General features: G+C 40.3%; 2 protein-coding genes across 2 annotated transcripts in view; both read left to right on the top strand.

Annotated features, from left to right (window-relative positions):
* The first annotated feature begins 8,054 nt into the window (after positions 1-8,054).
* The window catches only part of LOC117147604, a 112,457-nt gene continuing 97,823 nt past the window's right edge, over positions 8,055-22,688 (top strand). Inside the window, exon 1 of the mRNA XM_033314563.1 lies at positions 8,055-8,980. The gene's annotated coding sequence lies outside the window, so the exon portion shown is untranslated. The remainder of the gene's footprint in view (positions 8,981-22,688) is intronic.
* On the top strand, positions 22,054-22,499 carry LOC117147636. Its single transcript, XM_033314606.1, has 2 exons — positions 22,054-22,158; positions 22,219-22,499. The coding sequence occupies exons 1-2, from the start codon at positions 22,154-22,156 to the stop codon at positions 22,391-22,393; spliced, it is 180 nt and encodes a 59-aa protein (XP_033170497.1). The 5' UTR covers positions 22,054-22,153; the 3' UTR covers positions 22,394-22,499.

Raw genomic sequence — 22,688 nt, 5'->3', positions numbered from 1 at the left:
GAAAAGCTGGTAAAAGTTGCTAATGCGTTGCTTCGTCAAAAGCTTGCAACGAATTTTCCTCTTCGCAAGTCCAAGTGAAGGAGTGACCAAAGTCAGCGATTCGCACGACTGAGCGCCAACCAAATTACATTGGCCATAAAAAGTGTTCCAGAAAGCGGAGTGTGTGTCTTTGTTAACGGCTGCATTTCGCGGCTATTAAAAATGTTGTATGTTGTCAGCCACAGATAATGAGCACACACAAAAACCCTTGAGCGTTAACTGAAAATGAGACCAAGGGTTTAGCAGTAAATTAAGCAACTACAAAAAGTGCTTTTAAAATTATGCATTAATTGGATGAGTTTAATTTGTGATGAGTTAAGTTTGGCTCTAAAATCATTGTAAGACCAGTTGTACCTTTTTTATTATGCCAAGCTCGTACTTAAATGTTTACGGTTACTTAAAGTAAGAATAAAAGAATGAAGCTCTTACGAACAAGTAAAACAAAAGTGTACAACCTTTGAATCATTTTCATATTCATTAAATTTAAATTGCGAATAATCTGTTTTCTACTTTGTAACTCCTCAAAGCATTTTCAACTTTAATATAATTCTATTGCATCTTACACCCAGGCCGCTCGCAGTTTTTGGGCAGCCAAAGGATTGCAGCAAGATAGTTTGTAATACGTCCCTTCGGAACAATCCGTCTTGTCCTTGTCCGCGTTCGTGTCCTTCTCCCAATGCGTAAATGCCTAATGAAACGCGTCCCAGCCGAAAAGCGTAAAATGAGCTCCCCGTTTAGCATAGGACAACCCACATTTCCCACTTCCCGCTTATTTCAATGGCAAAAGCCCTACAAGCCAGACGACAAGCTGAACTAAGGCGAGGACAATAACGACAGCGACAAGGACAACGGAGGAGCATGGATGCTGGGATGCAAGGGAGCAGGGACGCAGCCGACCAGTGGCAATAATTTAATTTAATGTGTTTGCATGCAGCGACAACAAGAACAACCTTAACCACTGAGGAGGATGCCGTTCTGGGGCCCCAAGATAACTCACAATTTGTGGCCGCTGCAACTCGCGACTTGCAACGCACATCTTGCCACGCGGCAAAGGCGAAATTTATGGCTCCTTCCGTTGCGATATTCCCCGCCATTTGGGGGCGGAAAATTCATGCTGAAATTATTAGTGTAAACATTTTGCATTTAATTAATAATGCGAACAGCCAAGCCGCGCTGACAGCCGTGGCCACAAAAGTATGCAACATCGCGAGCCAACTTTGTCGCCAGTAATGCGATAATAATGAGGCATTGACTGAAGTGGCGTTGCAAGCTTATTTTTAAATTCATTTATTGGAGTGAAGTCCAAGTGTACAAAGTCGAAACCATCAAGATACATCAGATGCAACTAATGTAACTTCTCATAAAAAAGGCCTAAATTGCCAGTTATTTCCAATGATTCGGAAATTTTGTTAGTACCTAGTTCTTGCCACTAATATGGTATTTTATTACATTTTATGTTGGTGAAAGGAATTCCTTTAACGTATATTATGCCTTAAATCGAATCATATATATTTTTTAGATCTACGAGTTACCAGCATAGGAGTATAAGTACTATGCTCTTTAAAGTTCTGCAAAAAGCTTACCCCAATGAGATCTTAGACCCTAGGTCTAAATCACCGAAAATCCCAAGCTTCGAACTCGGACTTTATTTTTCCTTTTTTCTGGCTTGTGCAAATGTATAAATTGTCTGCACATTTTCTAGACATCACAATATAAAGCCTAATAAATACGAGACAACAACAAGCAAGCAAATGAAAATCAAAATAAGCTTTCTGCCAGAAACGGAAGCCTAGCCAACTTAAAGACGTGTTCTGTTGTAAATGGAAAAGAGAAAGGATAGGTAAAGTAAGGACCTGAAATGCGGAGTAATGAGCATAAAAATGCTACCAGAACCACAAAGAAAGAAAGGTGAGGGGGTTGTGAGTAGGTGCCAAGACGACCGTAAATCTTTTTGTGGCGCTTTCAAGGTAAAATAACAATTTAAGTTTATTACTCGGATAAGAGACAACAGTAAGAAAAACTTCCCCCTGAAGGAAGAGCCGGAAAAGCGTAGGGGCACAACACTGACTGACCACTGAGGGGCTGCTGGGAAAACGCCGCACAAATCTATGATATATGACAGAGAGAAATGTGCGTCGGTTGCCAGGACAGCTGCGAGGATTTCCTCGTCCTTACTTTCAGCTTTTATTTCACTCGACACACACACAGAAAGTTTCTTCAACCCAAGAGTGGAGGGCGAAAAATAAAGCAATGATGACGATACGGGGGCGGGAAAATGTTGAGGAAGTCTGCGAGTAGCTCTTTTATGTAGATTGTCACAGTTGTTGCTCGCTCTTATTTCGTGGTAACTTTTTTACAAATCTCCAAGATTGTCCTTTATGACGGCACCATACAAAATTAACAGCGCAACTACCACGGGAAGTTGGCCCAAACAACCGAGCAGCGGAGGAGGGGCTCAATGTTCTTTTAGTGACTTCCAAAAATTACTGTATCCTGGATCTTGGGGATGAACTCCGTTTCCATATGACTGCCTAAGTAATTATTTTGACAAGCTTGTCGCCTTCAGTCTTATTTTATTGCCCTCCACTTTTAATTCATCACAGCTTTCACTAGATTGCTTCATGAAATTGTATAACGTGTAAATACGCTTCTAGTATAAATGTAGGCAAGAAAGTGTTGTGTATTTGATGTAGTAATTTTGATTATTTAATATAATATAATATAAGCAACCATTATATTTGGTATGGGGTCGGAAAAAATTTTTTATTATGATAAAGATGTGCACTTTTGGAAAAAAGGGTATTGATGAACCAATAGTGTACTCTTGAGGGGAATTTTCCCAGTTATAAAGAACGAGTTCGTAACGGATATGAAATACTCCACACTGGAGACACCTGTGCGTTTGGCCAGCTCCGAATTGCGTGGAGTGAAGTGGTGTGGAGTAAAGTGAAGTGAAGGACAGTGGCGTGGGCCAAACACGTGCGCCACTTAATGGCCAAAAGCAGTCGAAGGAAGTGGAGCAGCAGACGGCTACTGGATGGCCCTGCCACTTTGACAGAGTGGTCCATGGACACGGAGCGCCCCAGATCCTTACCTTTCCGCCCGCTGGCAAATCACAATTCGATTGTCTCTACGTGTCACTTACAGGACACGGGGCTGCATTTAGGCAGCGTCCCTCCATTATACAATGAAGGTGCCACCTCCCAATTTTTCCAGCCATTTTCCCCAGCCACTACCCTCGGGCAAACAAAGCAGTTAATGGCTTGCAAGTTGAAACAACGCCGGCTTCTGTGTTTGTGTGTGTGTGTTGGGGATTGTTGGCCATGCTCCTTTGATTTTCCAGGGCCTTATATCAGTTTTAATGTCCTGGTTTTTGGACCCTGCTCGCCGCCATAGCTGCCAACCGTGTGGTTTAATTAGCGCTGTCTGCCAGTCAAACATGTGCACAAATTTGTACATTGGCCACAGTTGAGCGTTTAGGCCAGCTTTTCATTTGCCCAGCAAATCGTTGCTAGTTTCGGACTTCGAGTTCATTGATTGGCTTTCAAGCCAACCGTGATTTGGTATTCTCTGTTCTTCAATGTACGTTGATCATAATGTCAGATGGTTTGCTTTCACTACTTACTAGGTAGTTTTACCCCCAATAAATACATTTTTAAACCTACTTGTGGTTACCCATTTAAAAGACGTATGAATATAAAAGCTGTTTAGTTTGAAATTTATTAATATTTGAAATATTCTTAAATATTTTAAAGCCATATTTAAAAATATAAACGAATACCTCAAAACTTCTGAATTGATTTTAAATATTTGGTTTTTAAGCCACACCAATTAAAATAGTAAACAAAATCAAGTCGAAAGCTTTGAAAAGCTCTCTCCTAGTAATGTCCTTTTCAGCACGCTGAATGTGGATGCCAAGCTCTCGAAACTTCTCTTTCGCGTGCCAGGCTCTCTTAAGCGAAAGCTCGCCCCAGAAAGCTCTCGCAGGGATGCTGTAATGGCAGAAGTTCGCTGCCAACATCCTCGGATCTCTGCCGCCACTCCGGGTTGCTTCGTTCGCTCCCCGATTTTTTCGTCCTGGCCTCGTCGGTTCTGGCCTGATGTTGTAGTAGGTCTGGCCAACGTCGAAAGGCTGGCTAGTTAACCACGTCGATTCAGTCAAGCTCCAGCATCCGTTCACTGAGGCGGTTCGATGCTGCTACGCTCACCGAAAAATCCCAGAGACGAGCAGCGCGTTCGGTCGGTTGTCTGTGTGTGTCAGTGGGTGAACAGTGCGTATGAGCAATTTTCGGTGGCACTGAAGGAGGCCCAAAACGAACCGGTGGACCTTAAAGTTGTTGGGTAAACAACTGAAAGTCGGTTAAGCGTGGCGAGTAACGGGTTACGGATTGAATAAACAAGGCCAAGAGCGAATGGATTGTGCACAAACTGCAGAAAAATACCAAGAAAAAGTTACACAAATATTCAACAATAAAACAAACCAAAAATGTAAGCTCAGCTAAATTGTGTTTCAAAAAAGTTAAAGCCTTGAATAGAAGAATTATACCTAATTCCTTTGCATAAAAAAAGCCCCAAGATCACATAAATAAATACTAAACTTCGTACAATTGGAATTCTAAAACACCATACAAATCGAGCCAGCCAAATTGGTTTTTATGTTTTGAGTAAAATTGGAAACAAACAAAGTTATTTACTTATCAGCCAAATCTTTAAGTGTCAAATTTTTTAACCTATAACTCACACAACAAGACCCAAAATACAACTGACAAAACAAATTTCAAACAAAGCAAACAAATAAGCGATAATTCTCACAAATCGTAGATACGAACTATAGTTTGTCTGTTTTCGGTGCAGAATTCTGATAAATTGTGAAGAATCTATCTGCGGCGCCGAATGCTGTTCGATTTTCAAGTAACCGAATAGGTGGCATAGTTTTTGCTCTATATACGAGCTAAGGCCATAAAAACATATTGGCAACATTTCAAACTCTCCAAAGTTCTTTTACCTTTGGCCCAGTGAAAGACCCAAAACAACAGCACACAAACAGGCAAACAAACGAACTGACTGGCAAACAAAAACCATTTCGTCCAATAAATCATTGAGGAAAAGCAGGAAAACTTGTGAGGAAGACGAAACTTTTTGTTTCATATATTTTTTGGTAAACGGGGCAGTGAGCGGCAAAAGTTGAGAAAGTCATACGAATTAGTTTTGGGAAACCGGACAACCTGACGTTTGAGCAAAGATATTGGATTTTATGAGAAACTATTTGCTGCAAAATTTGCATCGATTTCTGTGTGTGCTGTAATTGATGTGCATTCCAGATTGCTAAGTTTTCGAGGAAGAAGGAACCTTCATTTTCCATTCAATCTCCAGGGATAAATCAAGTCGCAGGTCCGTTTACCTAATCGCAACACATTCGCAAAGCCATCTGGCCGAAAATCACAAATTGCCAGCAGACAGCAGACGCCCTCCAGGATATTTGAACTGGCCTCTAAAAATTCTCGGGAACCGTCTCTCTCATCAACTTAAATTGTGGGAAATTAATCAAGTTGAAAAGGTTTCTTCTGGTCGGCCTGCGAAGACACCACAAAAGATTGCGCCTCGGGTTTCTGGGCGGCTCGGTTCGCCCTTTGTTTTCTGTTATTGTTATGGCCTCCCAAGTCTGGCTCTGACTCACAAGACAAGTCAACATGCGAAGGGCGAACCTTTTTGGTGCTGCCAAAAAACCTTTGCTTTGCATTCATGCGGAAATTAAAGCAATTGCACAAAGAGAAAGTAGCCGGAGTTCGTAAAACATTTCTACAAAATAAATCTAACTAATTTATAAGGTGTCCATTCGAATCGCAACTTAAGATTATCAAATTTTAAAAGTATACCAATCGTAATATATAGTTTTCATTGCTAAAATGATAACTTTAAAGTGTCAACTCTAAAAATGACATCGGATACCTAAAGAAGTTTCTTTCTGTGTGCCTTACAAGGCAGTGAAAGCAAAAGGCCGTTGGCGATTTTCCCCACACTGCTCAAATTGAAATTTTGTTCCTCGAAGCCTGGGGCCATCAGCTCATGCACAAACACACGCACAAGGAAAGGACACGTGTAACACTTTCTTCAAAGAAGAAAAAAGGACCTTAAAGCGAGCCTTAAACGCACGCCAGAGTTTCAGTTTTTCGCCTTTCTGGGTCAACGCCTGGTTGACATTTTAGCCCGGGCGCAGAGTTCATGGAAACCCTTTTTTAATTAATACAGTCTGTGCAGCAGCAACAGCCCCTCTCCAGTGGAAACCTCATTAAAATGCGTTCGAAAATGAGACCGCACACTCCGAACATTTTGTGTTTGTGCAGCTCTTTAGCTGCGACGACTTTAAAAGCACGAAATCATAAAGCGACAGTTGATGAGTTTTTATTGTCAGTATTTTTTATGGCCCCTCCCGGCCCACAGGTATTTAATATAATTTAATTAATTAGCGCGCTCGAAAATATGTCACCGGCTCTTAAAGACTAATGAAATATGGAGGCTCATTAGCTGATTTGCCAGAGAAAAAGCTCAATAGCTTATTCGAGCATTTTCCGATTATATTTAAGCACACTGTGTGCAACATGATATAGTCAAAGTGCAACTCATCAAGCGTGCGATTCTCGTTAATGAAACAAACGTAAGCTCCTTAAAATACACGTGTATACGCCTATCCATCCACAAGCCGTTTGAGTGGGAAATTATTATTTGATTGAGACTTAAGTGTGACTAATTGCCAGTGGTTTGACTTTGATTTCAAAATATTATTCATTAATAAATTCATTGGAGTAAAGACGACAATTGATTTATATGTGCGCAGTATTACTTGCTCGCCTCGAAAATGTCCAAGTAAATATTGAATTTAAGCACAACGTTCCTGTTTAATCCCCATTACATTTTACGTTATTCCAGACCATAAAGGAACACAAGTGCACGTAATATATTTGCGTCGCGCAATTTCCAAATAAACCATTTACGTTTTGCGTTGGCAAAAAACCATCAAAAATAAATGAAGCATAAATGCCAAAAGCACACAGAAATGGGAAAAAAATGAAAGAAATTTCGCAGAGACTAAGGAATGTATGGGGGCGAAGTGATTTAATTTTTCTGTAATTTTCTTTATGGCTTCTTTTTTTTATTTTGTAAATTTCCAAGCGACAAACAACGAGGGGTACGCTGCAACTTTTAGAGGGAGAGTAAATAGGTTTTGCGAGGAATTAGAAACACGAAACGCCATTTGGCGGCAAAAATAACCGGAAGGAATTATAGCAGGCCTCGCCTGCCGTCTCTCTCGCTCTGCCTGTGCCCCGTCTCTTTCTAAAGCCGGCATCCGCGAGGAGGAAATTAAATGTTTTACTGTCTGCGGTGAGACACGAGATGAGAGCACAATTATAATTTCGTGCAGGCGACAGCAGGAAGAAAATACTTGGAATGAAATCAGCGAAAATGAAAAACATTTTCCCATTTTTGCGGGTGTGGGGGTGTTGCATTTTGGGTTTGTCAAATGTTTCCATACACACCAGGCAATGTCCTGCTAAGAGGATCAGCGGAAGAGGCGGATGAGCATTTGGGAAAATGGAGGGCGGTGTGCGAAGAACTGAGAGTCGAACGCGGGGGGAAATTAAGTAATATGCGACTGGTAAAGCGCTTGGAATTAAATTAAAAAGGAAATGAAATGGCCATTATGGGAAAAGGGATCGGAACCATTGAGAATAAGCGTTGTTGGTCGCAACCGCTAAGTGCTTGGAAAGGTGATTTTCTGACACTTAAATTTTTGCATAACTAAAATAAGTTTTAGCTGCGTTATAGGTCTTTTAGGTTTCTAACAAAAGTTAAGGTAAAAAATAATGAGTATAATAAAAGCGTTTCTCTGGAGAGGCTTAAGCAAAACTTTTTCATATATTCAGCTTCCAAATATATTTTACTAATTCAATTTTTCCTTCTCTTTTCTCTTTCCGTTTCCGTCCTCCTCTTTCCACGCCACAACAGAAGCATCAACATCAACCGGAAATCAACTAAATTGTCGTCACTCCAATCAAGTGGAAATTTGATTAAAAAAAGGAGAGAAGGGAGGCCAAAGGAAAAGAACTGAAGGGAGAGCAGAGGAAAATTTGATAAATTCGAAAAAAGGCAATAGACGAGTACGAGTGCGGAAGAAAAATAGAGTGCGGGTCTATCGAAAGGTAGCAGCAAAGGAAATCAACACCCACGCACATGAACGAGTTTGTTGCACGGGTGCGGCAAAACATTAAAAATCAGCGGAGCGTGAAACTTACACAAAGCTCGAAAAAATCCAGAGTCCCACGTGAACAAAGCGAACGAAAAATACATAGCTCCACTAAAAATAAAAACAGAAATACAACAAAGTAACGAAGTGAGAGAACAAATTTTAGTGCAAAAAATTAAAAGATTTCACTGGGGGAACAACTAAGCCAGCTCTAGAAGAAAGGCGAACAACAAGGACGAGCCAGCTGACGGCCAGGACACATAAACGTCTTTCCTCTCCTTTGGGCTAGCGCACGAAATTAAGTGCAGATTATCAGAAGATTATATTTTAATAGCATTTCAAGCTGTTTCCTTTGGCCAACAAAGGCGAGGCAGAACCTCCCCGAAAAGGAGTCCGTTGGAGGACGCCTGACCCCAGGACGAGTGTGTATGTGTGTGCTACAAGTGCGGCTTATTGCATGATTACCGCCCAGGATTTTTTTCGGGACTCGGTCGACGGACTCTGTGCCTGCGAATAGCTGGGCAACATATAAGCGTGCCAGAAATTGAAATTAAAGATGGAATTAAGTGTCGCGAGTGTGTGTGTGTCGGCTTAACAAATATTATGTGCTAGTGCCTGTGAGTGTTCCTACACTGTATCCCCAATATCGAGCATACGCCGTGTGGCCCACCCTAGAAAGCGATGCGGAAATAGCAACAGGTATGCGCAAGATTCCATCTTATCTATTCACACACGGTCTCCTCCATTAAGTTGCTCAAGGTTCTGCAGTGTGTCTCTTATTTATTTTATCAGCTATGTCTGGATATTTAGGAGGCAAAGTTATGGTAGAAGAATTACTAGTGTAATTTAGTGCTACACCAAAGCGTATAGGATGCTTCCATATAAAATATAATTTGCAAAATATATTTAAGTGCAGAGTAGACGTATTAACATATGTATATGTAAAAGTCATTATTTCGCATCCATAAAACATGGAGAAGTCACCCATACGCAACGCAAGCCTTCACTTACAATCCTCCGCAATGTCTGCAAGTCATTTAGAAGCCCTCTTAGCCATACGCCAAATCCTAAGCCACAACAACTTCGTGGTCTGCAGTCGACTGTTAATTAATGCCAACCGAGTTTCCGCTGCAGCATATTTAAAAACGCATTAGCTCTTTTGGTCGGCTGCTAAAGCCGAGGCTGTCATAATTCTAACCGAGCATTAGGGAGCACAAAGAACCCGAATATCCTTCACACACACACAAAAATGTGCAGGGGGATATTCTTGTAATTACTTTAAATGCAAACGAACGCGCTGCGCTGTTCTCCTCTCGTGCCAAATGGAACATTTCCCTTTTTTCGGCTGGTGTCCTGGGTGGGCATGTGTTGCTAATTTCATTTTGCGGACAGAGGAACAGAGTCGCTGGTGGGTGTGTGCGTATGGCCACTGCCATTAAGTCGGAGGAGTCACAGAACGAAACTTTCATTCACGTCCAGGGATAAGGGAGATCCTGCCATTTCCACAGCCACCTGACATAACAGGACACTTGCAAAAAGCGCGCTTTTTGGGAATGGTTTAAAAAGAAATGATAAAACTGGAAATTCAGATATCTATGGTTTGAAAAATTGTTCATGCTAACTTTATATTTGATATAATAATAACACATTAACATGTGGCTAAAAAAATCTGCTTTACCTTTTTTTTGGAATATAAGTAAATAAATATGGTTTTTCGAATGGTGTACACAATTCCCTTGCTTAAATATTTTGCAACACTAAAATGTTAATACATGAACTTGGCCACCTTAAGTGTTGAGTACTTTCAACCCTTTCATATTAAGTTGCAATGTATATAGCACATTTTCGCACAGTGTAATGGTGATGAGAATGTGGTCCGCTGCTAGAATGGCCCATTGTTGTTTGTTGTTTTAATGTTATTTGCCTGGCTGCCATCGTCGTCTTTGGAATCTGTCACCGTTTTACGTGACAATACAGCTGCAACTTTGTGTCCTCCGGTCGGCGGGCGGGTGTGATGCTGATGTTGTGCGAGTGCGGTGGACCGCTGCGGTGGTGCGGTGGCTCATGAAGTGGGCTGTGGGTGGTTTCCAGGTGCTTACGGATTGCTTGGGCGCTCTGCTGACCCTAGGCCAGCTTGCTGTTGTCGCATTGCGTGGCTGCTTACCTGCGGCCTCACCTGACAAAACTTTAACACAAAAATTTCATTTAAAAGTTTCGCTCTCGCTGCCTTTTGCCTTCATTTGGACCAACGCCAGATGCTTAAAACTTTTTGTCCCGGGGAATGGGAATGGCAGGGCAAAAGGACCTTTCTTTTATGGCAACTTTAGCAAACGGACATTGAGGTCGTTGTATGACTTTGGGTATTTTCTTCGTCATAAATATCGCTGGCAATTTCTCCCCAGACCTCGGACACTCTATTAGCATTGGCGAGGAGAACTCGCCTCCTGCTGAGAACGTTTTTAATGTGCCTTCTTTGAAGTTGCGAAAACTGTTGTAAAAGTCGGCGCTGAAAGTAAAATGTCGGAGCATGCTTTTGAGATCAAAACTTTGTGATTTACCTGAACTATAGTCCGGAAACGTTGTAATTAAGGTTAATATTAAATCTTCAATTGCGGGTTCCGCAATGTGCGATTTTTTCTGTTTTTTCCAGTCGTATTCGGTTAAATACGTTTTTCGGTTTACGCAAAATAAACAGATCCCAGTAAATTGTTAAACTGCGTTTTTTACTCGCATCTCAGCTGCACTTACCACCAATATTTATTTAACATCTGCTGTTTTCCGTGTTTGTTGTTGCAATTGCCGTTGCGTGACTAATAAAACTGTTTAATTGCGTATATATATTAAAGTCACGATTGGCATTGCCGAACTTTGGGTATTTGTTTGACATGTAAAGTTGAGCAAATATATAAAGCACATGTTTAGCAATTAATGTGGTAAAGCTCAGTTGTTGAAATAAATTATTAAACTTAACAACAAAGTACACTTTGGTCAGGAAGGAAGCTGACCATGAAATGGAAAACAAATTATTTGAAAATGTCGTGCATAAATTGTTTAATCAATTCTTCAATTTAGATGCAAAGTAAGCACTTGAGAAAAAATAACAATAAGTTGTGTCAAAACTAAGTCGTATCTAAGAAAAAAGTATACAAATTATATCTAAAAAGATACATCAAATTGTGAATAAGTATGTTTGTTTGCAACATCTAGTTGTATATGTAATATTTTACAGAGAAATCTAATCAAAGTCAATGAAGACAAGAAGAACGCTTTCACGGAGTGTAATATTTATCGACTGGGAATTGATAAGGCCTCGGGTGCATTTTTTTGTAAAACGACACGCTGTGAAGCACTCGAACTGAAATCGCTCCCTTCAACTAGAAGGGGATCCTTTAAGGCACTGCCGTCGCTTCATGACGCAGTAAACACTTATTAGACGACACAGGACATGGGACACAGAACTCCGGACAGAGACCCCAGGCAATGGAGCGTGCTGCTAAGGAGTATTCAACTAATAAAAATGTCAAAACGCATGAAGCTGATGACAAGTAACGCAAAATGACAGCACAGTCGGCAGGCAGAATGGAAGGACTAACATCCTTCCAGAGAAAAAAATTTGGCAAATCTCAGACTTCAAATATTAAAAAGGAAACCTTGGGAAAGATTTAACTAATTAGCTAAAGCTTCATAAAAGATATAAGATACTATTGATTAGCTTCTGTCTGACACATGTCGATTCAATGGCGTCTAGCTTGAGCTTTTTTTTCTCAGTGGATTGCCGCTTCTAGGTAGAGAACAACTTGAATTCATGGCTTGTCGCATGCGGGCTTCGATGTTCCAGTGCGGGCAGCAATTTGCCACACCTGCTGGGAGTGTGTGTGTGTGTGTGGCAGCTTTTCCCAGACCTTCCACACGGCTTTCTACCCGCAATCCTAGGTTTTCCCCAGCTAAACTTTCACAATTAAAACTTGGCACTTTCCCTGGCCTGCTGCGCACGCACGATTCGCATTCTGGCATCGCAACGCAACGCTTCAATTCGGTCTGTTCCCCCGCTGTTTATTTATTGGATTAAGTAGATTTATCATATTAGATGGCAAGCGCTGTCTAAATTTATCCACAGCCAAACTGCCTTCCCCATTACAGGAACACATATCAAGCGCCGCGACTTCTCGTTTTTAATTACGATTTTTTTCCACGGAGATCACGTACAAAACAAAAAAAAATGGCAGAAAGAAATGCGTTTACTGGGAAAAGTTTTCTTTGCTACGTGTCCTGCCAACAGGCATTTTCAATAAATTTTCCTATGCTCGTGGAATTAATAAAAACACAGAAAACTTTTGCACTTGGCCTAGCTGCAGAAGGTCAAAGAGAATAATGAACGATAGAAGTAAGTTGAACATGTTTTAAACTTAGAAACGGAAAATATTTACAAATACTCAGACTTATTCTATGTATAGGGATTATCAAGAGAATCCATTTCCGTTTTATTACTAATTGATTTGATTTCATGCAATATTTCCGATTGATTCCCCTTATACTAAGGATTCATTCTTGCTTTTCGGTAAATGAGCTCCAAGTTTCACTGAGCAACTATATTTCATTCGCTCGCTTTCATATGACGCGGTTGCACGACATCAAACACAACGAACACGCGGCGTATGCGTCACATTAAGTATACGCCCACGTGACACACGCTCTGTGTGCTGGCCCCAATTTCTCTCTCGAGCTACAGGCTCGGCTGTTATTTAAACACAACAATTAAAACGATTTTCCCAGCACACACACACACTCAACATCCTTGTTGGAGCTGTTTATTTAGACGCAGGCATGTAGACATAACATTCAGTCCAAGAACAGGAACACAAGGAACACAAGGAGCACAAAACCCGGCTGAAGGAGAAACAAATTGAATGAACACGCGCCCCGAAAAGCGTTTAATAAACACAAAAGCAACAGAAGCAGAAACAGAACTGAAACTGAAACAGAAACTGAAGTTTAGGCCCGAGAGCGAATCTTGACTGTGTCTGCGACCCCCTTTTTTGGCCCGGCTTAATGAAATGTAATGATGAGTGGGCGGCCCCGGGTCCAAGAAGGCGTGGCAGTGGCATCGCAGTGGCACAGAATACGGTGGGAGAAAGTGAGAAAATGGCAGGCCTAGACAGCAGTTTTTGATGTAAACTGGAAGTGTAACAAATAACAATGGCAAACTGCGTGGAAACAACAATGGAAATGGGGCGGGGGATTATGTGTATAAAAGGAGGTTATATTGTTTGTTTTTAAATGTAACTTCAATGTATGTATATGTAAACTGTTGTGTTTCGTGCGGAAGAAGTTCGACAAATCACATGGAAAGTTGGCACATATGTGGGGGATATCTTTAATAACAGAACACTTGTATAAATACTTAAATGCAGAATAAATATATCGAGACACTTAAAAAATAAATAATGTAAATCTTGCAGAATCTTTGACATTATATACAATGGCATTGTGAGTACTCAAATATTTATGAAGTTCCCGTTGATTTTATTGTACTGCATTCAGAATGAGAAATTTGATGCTGACTTTGATTCTTTTATTTTCAGAAATAATTATAGTATATAGGCATGTTTTGGTTAAAATTAGGAAATAGTAATAGTAAAACTGGTCCCTATGAAATTGTAATAGTCAAAGGGAGCGGGAAGAATAGGGTGTACCTTAAGGGTTAGCCCGCTTCAAGGGCTCTTTGGTTAAGCAATTTAATGCGCGCACAATTAAGTCAACAACAGCAGCCAGGACTCCACTTTTGGGGTCCTTTTTGTTTCCGTTCTTTCGCTCTCTAGCACTAATTTGCATATGAAACAGCCAGCCCGCAACAGGAGCAGGACTACCAGCAAATTGGAGCGACATTTTTTATAACCAGGGGAACCCCAAGCTGCGCAGCACAGTTAATGTCAACTGCATGTGCTTTGCCCATGTGTGAATTTGTGTGTGCGTTTCCCTCTTGTCTGCAGTCAATTGCCAACAAAAGTTTTGTTCCCCAACAACGGACGTGCATTTCATTAATCTCTCGGTGGTTTTATTTTTATTCCCCCCTATTTTTTCCATACCCACTCCACCAAGCAGTTAATACAAGGAGCAAATCATTTTAAATGCCATATCAGCGTAAAAAATCGTAATTAACGTTAAGTGCTGATTTGTTGGCAACATGAGGGAGTTGCCTTAACTTTTTCTCGTTTCGAGCCCCTCTCAGCCAGTGCGGTCGATTGGTTTAATCAGGGCTCTTCGATTGAAGGTTGTATTTACGCAGATATATTTAACAATTTACAAGGGATTTTATGCTGAGTTATTGCTGGCACGGAAAATCGGTAAAGCGGTAATGAGTGTGCATCGAATACAACGGAGGAAATAACTTTATGATTAACACTCGAAAATTAAAACCTGCAGAGCGTTCTTAAGTAAAATTATCATTTTGGTCTTAAAATAAAATACTTTCAGTAGATTCAACATATATTTGCACTCCAGCACTATTAATATGTTTATATATATATTACATATAAAAAGTCTCTTAAAAGGATTTTAGATGAATTTCCAAAATAAATAAATGATATTTGTATAAAACCAAATTTGGTAAAAAGATATCAAACTTTATTTTTCCTATATAGTATTACATGAGCTTTTCTATCTGCTGTTCAGTTAAATGGATCTGAAAAGACCACGGGTTGCAGGTACACGATTTGTTGAACCAGTCAGGATTTGTTACGACTATCTGTGCGTTCTTCTACCTCCGAACTCAGTCAGCACCTTGTGCAAACTGTTAACGATCTTTAAATGTCAACTGACACACATTGCCCGATGTGCAGTGCGCGGGAAAGAGTGCGAAAGAGTCGCCAGAAGGAGAGAGAAACAGAGAATGGCTGAGTGTGTGCCATGCGTAATGCCAAAATGTTCTACATACATTTAAGTTAAATGCCAGCAATATACAATCCTCTGAGCAGCTCCACTTGGAAATTACGTGACACATTTCTAAGAAAGCAAAACTAATGTCACTGAGCTTCAGAGATATATGGCGGAAAAGTAGGGGCACTGAGGGTAGTTTAGGGCTTCCAGCTTGACAAGTTGGCATCATGGAAAAAAGCTAGCCCAAACACTTTAGATGTCATTGTACCGCATTTAGATTGAGTTGCTCCACAAAGGCAGAGGCGCACTAGCAGCAGCAGCCAAAACATAACACCAACTTGAGGAGAGTGCGGAGTGCTTTTGGGGTTATTTTGGAGTGGGTTTTACGGCCGACAGCTTCCCTCTCAGATCTCCCATCTCCCAACTCCCCACTTTTCCACCCAAGCCCCTCCCTCAAAGTGGTTAGTGTCACTTAAGACCGAGACTTTGGCACTCGCACATGCAGATGGATGCCAAGGGAGATGGATACCGAAAATGTTTCCATGCGCTCCCTCGGGGTATTCCTAATGCGGTGGGAAATTTGTATTTCATGGGGATGTATGGGGTCGCATATTGCGAGATTTATCAGGTTATATCTCTACCCTTAAATACAATACTCTTTCATAATCCCAATTTTATAATTTGACAAGCATAAAAGGTAATATTATCCAGTGACAATAACGCAAAAAATTGCAGTTTATTTGCGGAACTATATAGGAGCGATTTAAAAGAGATAAACCTTTTTTTCAAGAGTAACTTTAGAAACATTAAATGGTTTTTCGAAGTGTCAAAAGTTTCGGCCGAAACCACCTGTCCTTTTCACAACCATTTCGAATTTGGCTTGCTAACTGCGCACTTGTAAATAATTGTCTATGTAAAGTTATACAGCATCATTGCTGCTGCTGCTGCTTCTTCTTCTGCTCCTTTAACCGACACGCCCCCTCAGCTCCGCCCACTTGCTCTTCCTCTTCTTGCCACGGGTTCTAGGGCCGACCTCTCAGCATGCGTTGTGCATAATTTGAGTGGATTTCGAGGGGTATTCAGACATTCATACATGTGGCAGCGCATTAAACATAAATTTGCAACTGCAGTGCGATAAAATATTTATAAGTCAAACGCAAATGTTTAATGGGCAAACAGACATCGGCAGACGTGGCTATATCGACCGATGTTTGCCACGCAAATAAGCAAATATTTGTGCCCGGCTTTTGGCGCCGACTAAGCCTCGACCATCAAACACTGCTCACCACGCCTGTCAACAATATTATCAATTAAATTTATGAGCCCAGCGGGTCAAAATCGCCACTGCCTGTCTAATGAGACCATCTAACATGATTTGGCAGTTCTGTGTTTGCCTACCAATTGAAAATATTGCAAATCAAATCGCCTTAATCGCTTAAAGCTTAAGCTGGCCCGTACATCGAATTGGATAGATTGAAATTCGACGCATGCAAAGCAAAGCCAATTAAAATCGTACACATCGTTTATCCCGTTAATACTTGATTTTAAATTTAATAAAGTTTTACACTTTCGAAAGTGATTTTAAATTGGAATGCTGCCTGATTTGACCAATCGTAATCGTATTATGATTTTGGATAAAGGCTTTAATGCTTGCAAAGCACTTTCGAATTTATTATATTTTATTCAATTTACTCGGTAATTATCACATGTTATGGGCACTAAATTGGTAAATTTATGAACATATTATTGTTAGCTTCATTTAAATTTTAAGTACACACACACATGTAGGCTATTTAAAGTTACTATTGCATCTCCATAATCACTAATTTGTGAATATACTTACTTATTCATTCGATTTCGAGCTTCCTAGGCTTCTGCATATACACCTGCAAGTGCATTAAACCATATCTAACAGAGCCTCTCGGTCTAACAAATAAAGCACAAATACTGCACTTCCGGACAGAATGTGCAACGTGTTTCCCTTAGCACCTCTCTGCAACAGGGTTTCTATATGTGCCCTATCTGATTAACGTTCGAATTGTTATCAATTTGTAATTATGAAGCCACTGTTTGGCAGTTGGCGCCGTGCAGCAATGGAAATTCTAGCCCTGGCCGCCCAGCTCTTTCTCTCTCTTTTCATCTGGCTTAATTCCCTCCTGCTGTTTTTGGGAGGAAAGTGTTGGCTTGAATGAAAAAGCGTTTGCGGTTGGGACCGGCTGTTGCGGTTATTTTCCAGCACCAACGCTGCTCGTTGAAAATGCAGCAGCAGCAACAGGAAATAGTACCCTAGGAGAAAACCAGGAAGTGACATGATTTATATGGGATATATAATATTTTTGAAAAAAATATTTGTCAATTTAAAACTTTCCCGAAACAATCAATAACACGTTTTTATATATGTTTATTTTCTCGAGATTGATGTTGCGATGGTTTCATTCCTTTGCTGTGTATTTAAATTTTCTGAGATTCTCCCATCCGCACTTAAGTGCCTGAGAACTGTTAATTTAATAGCACAAAGGAGAGTGACTAAAATGTACAAAATTTCTACACAATGTCGTGATAAGAAAGTGCCCCAAGCATGGTGATCAATTTTACAAGTTTCTAACTAGAAAGCCGAATGATAAATCTGAAGAGCAGGGAGAGAAATAAACAAGAGTCGGACAAATAAGCAAATCAAAATGATGCCAACGAGTAGCACGAAATCAAATTGAAATTGAAACTAGACAAAGTGAATTGGCAGGGAGCCACAGTTCCCATTGTCCCAGTCTAGGGGCTTCAAAGGGGGTCGGGCTCCGATGTGTTATACAATATTATCATGCTTATATAATTTGCCCCGCACACACAGCGAGATAGAGAAACAAACACATGCGAAACTGCGATAAAGCTCGAGTAACAAAGTTGAATGGCTGTCTACATCGCAGGACGATTTTCGGGGAAGGGAATTCCGGCGTATCAAAAGTTATTGTGCTTGTGTCTCTGTGAGTTCGACTGGAGCCAAGGATTATCAAAGTATTAAAGGAGCAGCGCTCCCGACTCGGATTCAGACTCGGTTTTGGGTTCTACGCCAGCTCCATCTTGAGCTCTGACTACTCCTAAGTTTTCGCACTTTATGGGACATCGTTGTCGTTGCCGTTGTCTTTGTCCTGCTTGCCAAACGCCTCGGGGGCTCATGTGGCAGGCTCGACTCGTCATATAAACCCACACTTACACACTGAGAAAAAACGTATATTTCGGAATATATATATATATATATATATATATTTCTATTACTTAGATGATAAATCATGCGAATTGTAAGTCCTTAAATAGGTACAAAAGTAAATTGAGATCTGAGATATATAATGTACAGATTGCTTATCACACATTTGCCAGTTCCTAATGACCTTTTTCTCTCGGTGCATCCACGACAGTGGGGAAAATCGCACAAAACGGAAGCTGGGCCAACGCACATGCATAAGTGAAAGACAAAAGACGCCAAAAGACAAAGGCAATGGGCTAACAAGGAAAAAACAAGAGATAGGGAAAGCAATAGGAACCAAAAGGACGGGGGACCACCAAGTTAAAGGACCAGGAATTGCAACTTGCTGCGACATGTAAGAATTATTATCTGCTCTTGCACTCTCAAGTGGCCCCCAAAGAAATGGGCAGAGGGAGACAATGAATAATGTCCTTGGCGCGCAATGCGGAAATGCAGGCTGCGAGGACGCAAAAGGATCCACGAGTAGGTAAATAAAATGGAGCCATAAAGGAAATATGCTCTCGCGTACATTTCAATCGACATAAAATTTTATAACCACCGTTTTATTTTCACTCAGCCAGCAAACAAAAACACGCGCACAAGGAATACATAAAGTAAACTAACAAATATTTCAGCTCTCACATTTTTCTAAATTTTTTGGCAGCGAAACATTCCCTAAATGTCTACAACGCATTGAATTTCTGCGGTAAGCGGTTGCCTGATGTTTTATTTTTGCAACACTCTACTAATTTGCAAATTGTTTGCTGTTTTGAATAATTTTGCACGCTCTCTGCCGTTTCTGGCACTCGTTTGGCCTTTGGCCATATTACTCGGTCCTGGCTAACGAGGCGTATGCGTAATGTGCCGTTTGGCTTCTCTTTGAAGTTGCCCACGTGAGCATGGCAAACAATGTGCCTTCGGGCGTTTTTCGATATTTGCGAATAGCTTGCTCACTTTGTGGAAGTTTTATTTTCCTGTTTTTGGGTATCCATTGTTTAATGGTGGCCAATTAAAATATAATCAGTTTGCTAATTGAATCGCGTTTTATGTGGGTCAATTCTGTGTTTTCAGTGGTTCGAGAAAATTAGAAATGGTTGTGAAACTTTATTTTAGATTTTTGAGATTAGAATATTTAAATTGAGTTTGGATTGCAGCAATTTGGTTTTGGACAATATCGATTTTCAGTATCAATTCGATTGGTTTGTAATTTAATAAATTAAATAGGGACCTTCTTATGTTTAAAGTTTATAATGATTTTTATCAATACACATCACAAGCCGACATATTGAGTTTTGTTATTATTTCTTAAAGGCATTAAGAAAAATTAATTAGAAACATTTTCTTTTTTAAGTACAGAATTTAATGACTGCAATGTTAACACTTAAAAATAGTGATATTATTGTAAAAAGTTGTTTTCAATTTCTTTAAACAATCATCAAATTTTTTCTGAATTTTTTTCTCTCCTTAGCATTTTGGTATAAAATCAAGGCACATTATTATCTCAAACTCAAAATAGTAGCATTCCCGAGTCATTTGTATTAATTTTTGTACTCGACATGCAAATGAAGTTGTTCCTCTGGTTGTTACATCTCTATCTTTGTTTTTATTATGTTTGCAATTAAATTTCATTTGTGGAAAGCACGCCACACACTGGAATGAAAGTGCCAGCGGGAAAAACAGAAAGAAGCAATTGCTGTGGAGTTGCCAAAATGGGGGAGAAAATGTCTATCATGGAAAGAGGATGGTAAAACAACAAATAATAACGGCGTTGATTTCATTTCTCATCTGGCCCTTTTTTCGTCATCCCCTTCCATTGGCCGTCACTTTTTTCGAGCTGTTTCCTTTTATTCCGCTCTGTTTGTCTACTTGTTAGCAGCCGCCTTTGCATTAACACGTTAAAAATTCGCTTTCCGGTTTTCCGCATTTCCCCGCCCTTTCACTATTTCCGCTTCCTTTTAAGTGAGCCATAAAAAACAAAAATCAACGAGCTTTTTGTCGCCCAACGCCTCGTTATCATTTGTGTGGCCATGTTTACGGAAATCATTAACATTTTCTTAAAGCTACCAGCCAGTGCTAATGAATTGGAATTGGAATCTCCGCAAATACGACAGTAAAAACTTTTCAAAAGTAATAATTTGAAATATCGAGCTGCGATCGATAAAGAGAGCAATGTTTCTTTCTTATCAATTTGAAATATTTACAAATATACAAATGTTCTAAGTCTGAATAAGTTATTAACTAACGCTAACGCCATTAAAGGAAAGTTTAGTGAAAACGTAAGTGGGATCTTTAAATAAAATTGGTATCGGTGATTTATTAAGCATGCTTCGAAAGTGGGTAATTGCCTTACTTTGCCCGCACTTTCGCCCATTTTTCAGCTTTTCTCGCACTATGATGGCCTGCTTTTCAGGCTCCATAACGCGACCCCAATGGCGCTTACCCCCCGGCCACTCGGCCCAGCTCAACTTAACTTTTCACTTTCAATTTGCCAGGCTCTGCGGCCCATAAAGCGGGGCGTTTATGGCCAACACGCGTGGCTAACACACTGAATCCCGGACAACCCAGTGAAAAAAGAAACTTTCATAATTCATAAGCTGCAGGAATAAACTGCCGACTGCCGGGAAAACCTGCCAAGCAACCACGGTAGCACTTGGACTTACACTTCATATGGGGGCAAGAGTATGGCGTGGGATCCGTGAGAAGGCCACAAATCATGTTTTAACAACTTAATAAGTTGTGGAACGCTGGTCCATCCAACCGAATTTGAATATTGGCCCTGGTCGGGACATGTGGCTAACATTCTGTTTTCCCAGCCAAATTCTCTCCGGCTCCTAAATCGTGACGTGCGCATTTTCCTGCTTCATCATCAGAACCAAAAAGGAAAACCAAAAAAAAAACCATGTAGAGGAAGATGAGACCACTCCTCGATGCTTTTTATTTGCGCTGGCTTTTTATGACATTTCAAGGGAAAATTTATATAATAATCATAAAAGCGGGAGAGCATGACCGTTGCGGAAATGCTGCGATTTATTTGTATTTGCAGAGTCTTTTCCGCTCACTATGTTTGTGTTTTATTTGCAGCCAATTGATTTGACTGGCGGCGGGAAACGCCGATGATGGGTACGATTTTTTTCCTTTTCGTTGCCACGGGCATTGTTTTTGGCGATGTGGAACATAAAAGCGTAACATCATATGGCCGGAGCACTCGTCCCTTGGCTCACGAGGCCATCATTGTTCCCACTGAGGTTCTCTTTATGTGGCATGAATGCTTTTATGACCGCGCACACATCGCACGAGAAAAAGCGGGAAAAACGCTGGAAAAGCGGGAAAAGGTTGTTCTGCACTTCGGCCACTTTCCTGAGCATCAAATCAGGAAATTGTTGCAATTAAAGTGAAAATAATGATGCAGCTTACAATAAAGGCAACGTGCTAAATTATTTCTTTAATGCCAGCTGCTTTCACTTTTTTTCTTTAGTAACCAGTGCAAATTGATTGGCTACTAAACATAATCGGATGGAAAATGGCATCCCATTAACAAACAATTTTTGTATAAAATGTACTTAAAGATTTATTATGTCTTTTTAACAAAAAAATAATTAAAGTTAAAAGTAAAATTTTGAACAAACAAAGTGTGCCCTGATAAAGTATTTCAATGCAATACACCCAACGTCCCCTGAAATTTTCAGTTAAACCCCAAGTCTCCACAAGGAAACATCTAAACTTCCATTTTTATTTTACTTTTACAAAATAACATCAGAATGTTGTGAGTATATATTTCAAAAATTTAAGTAAACACAATTTGTTTAGCAACGCCTCTTGTCAGTGAGTCTTTCGATTGGACTTTGGGATTAGATTTGAAGAACTTTCGCGATGTGAAACAGCGTGTGGTGAGAAAAATCGGGGATCTGGAACAGTATGGAGCCAAGTGGGGTCGCCTCATCGGCATCGAAGATGGCAAGGATGATGCTTTCATTCGTTTTATGAAGCAGAACATTTAGCAAGGTTAACAAAATTGGAAAATGGCGTGTTGCATGTTACTTTAAAGCCAGACAAGAATACACATGTTCAATATATAAAATGCATTACCTTGCGTAAACAATTCGAGTATTGTATTTTTTTTTTTGACACTCGGATCTCAATTATTCGTTAGCCTTTATGATGATACTGTTGCCTGGACAACGATTCAACCGCAAAAATGGCGAAGCACAAAGAACGAATGGAAAAAAGGAAAACTTTGAAAATTTTCCACTGGTTCAGCCGAGCTGAAACATATGGGGGCACTGAGAAAACTGA

The sequence above is a fragment of the Drosophila mauritiana genome, chromosome 2L (genome assembly GCF_004382145.1).
Source record: "Drosophila mauritiana strain mau12 chromosome 2L, ASM438214v1, whole genome shotgun sequence".
NCBI lineage: Eukaryota > Metazoa > Arthropoda > Insecta > Diptera > Drosophilidae > Drosophila > Drosophila mauritiana.
Note: the sequence above shows the minus strand (reverse complement) of the source record. Positions and strands in the feature narration are given on the sequence as shown.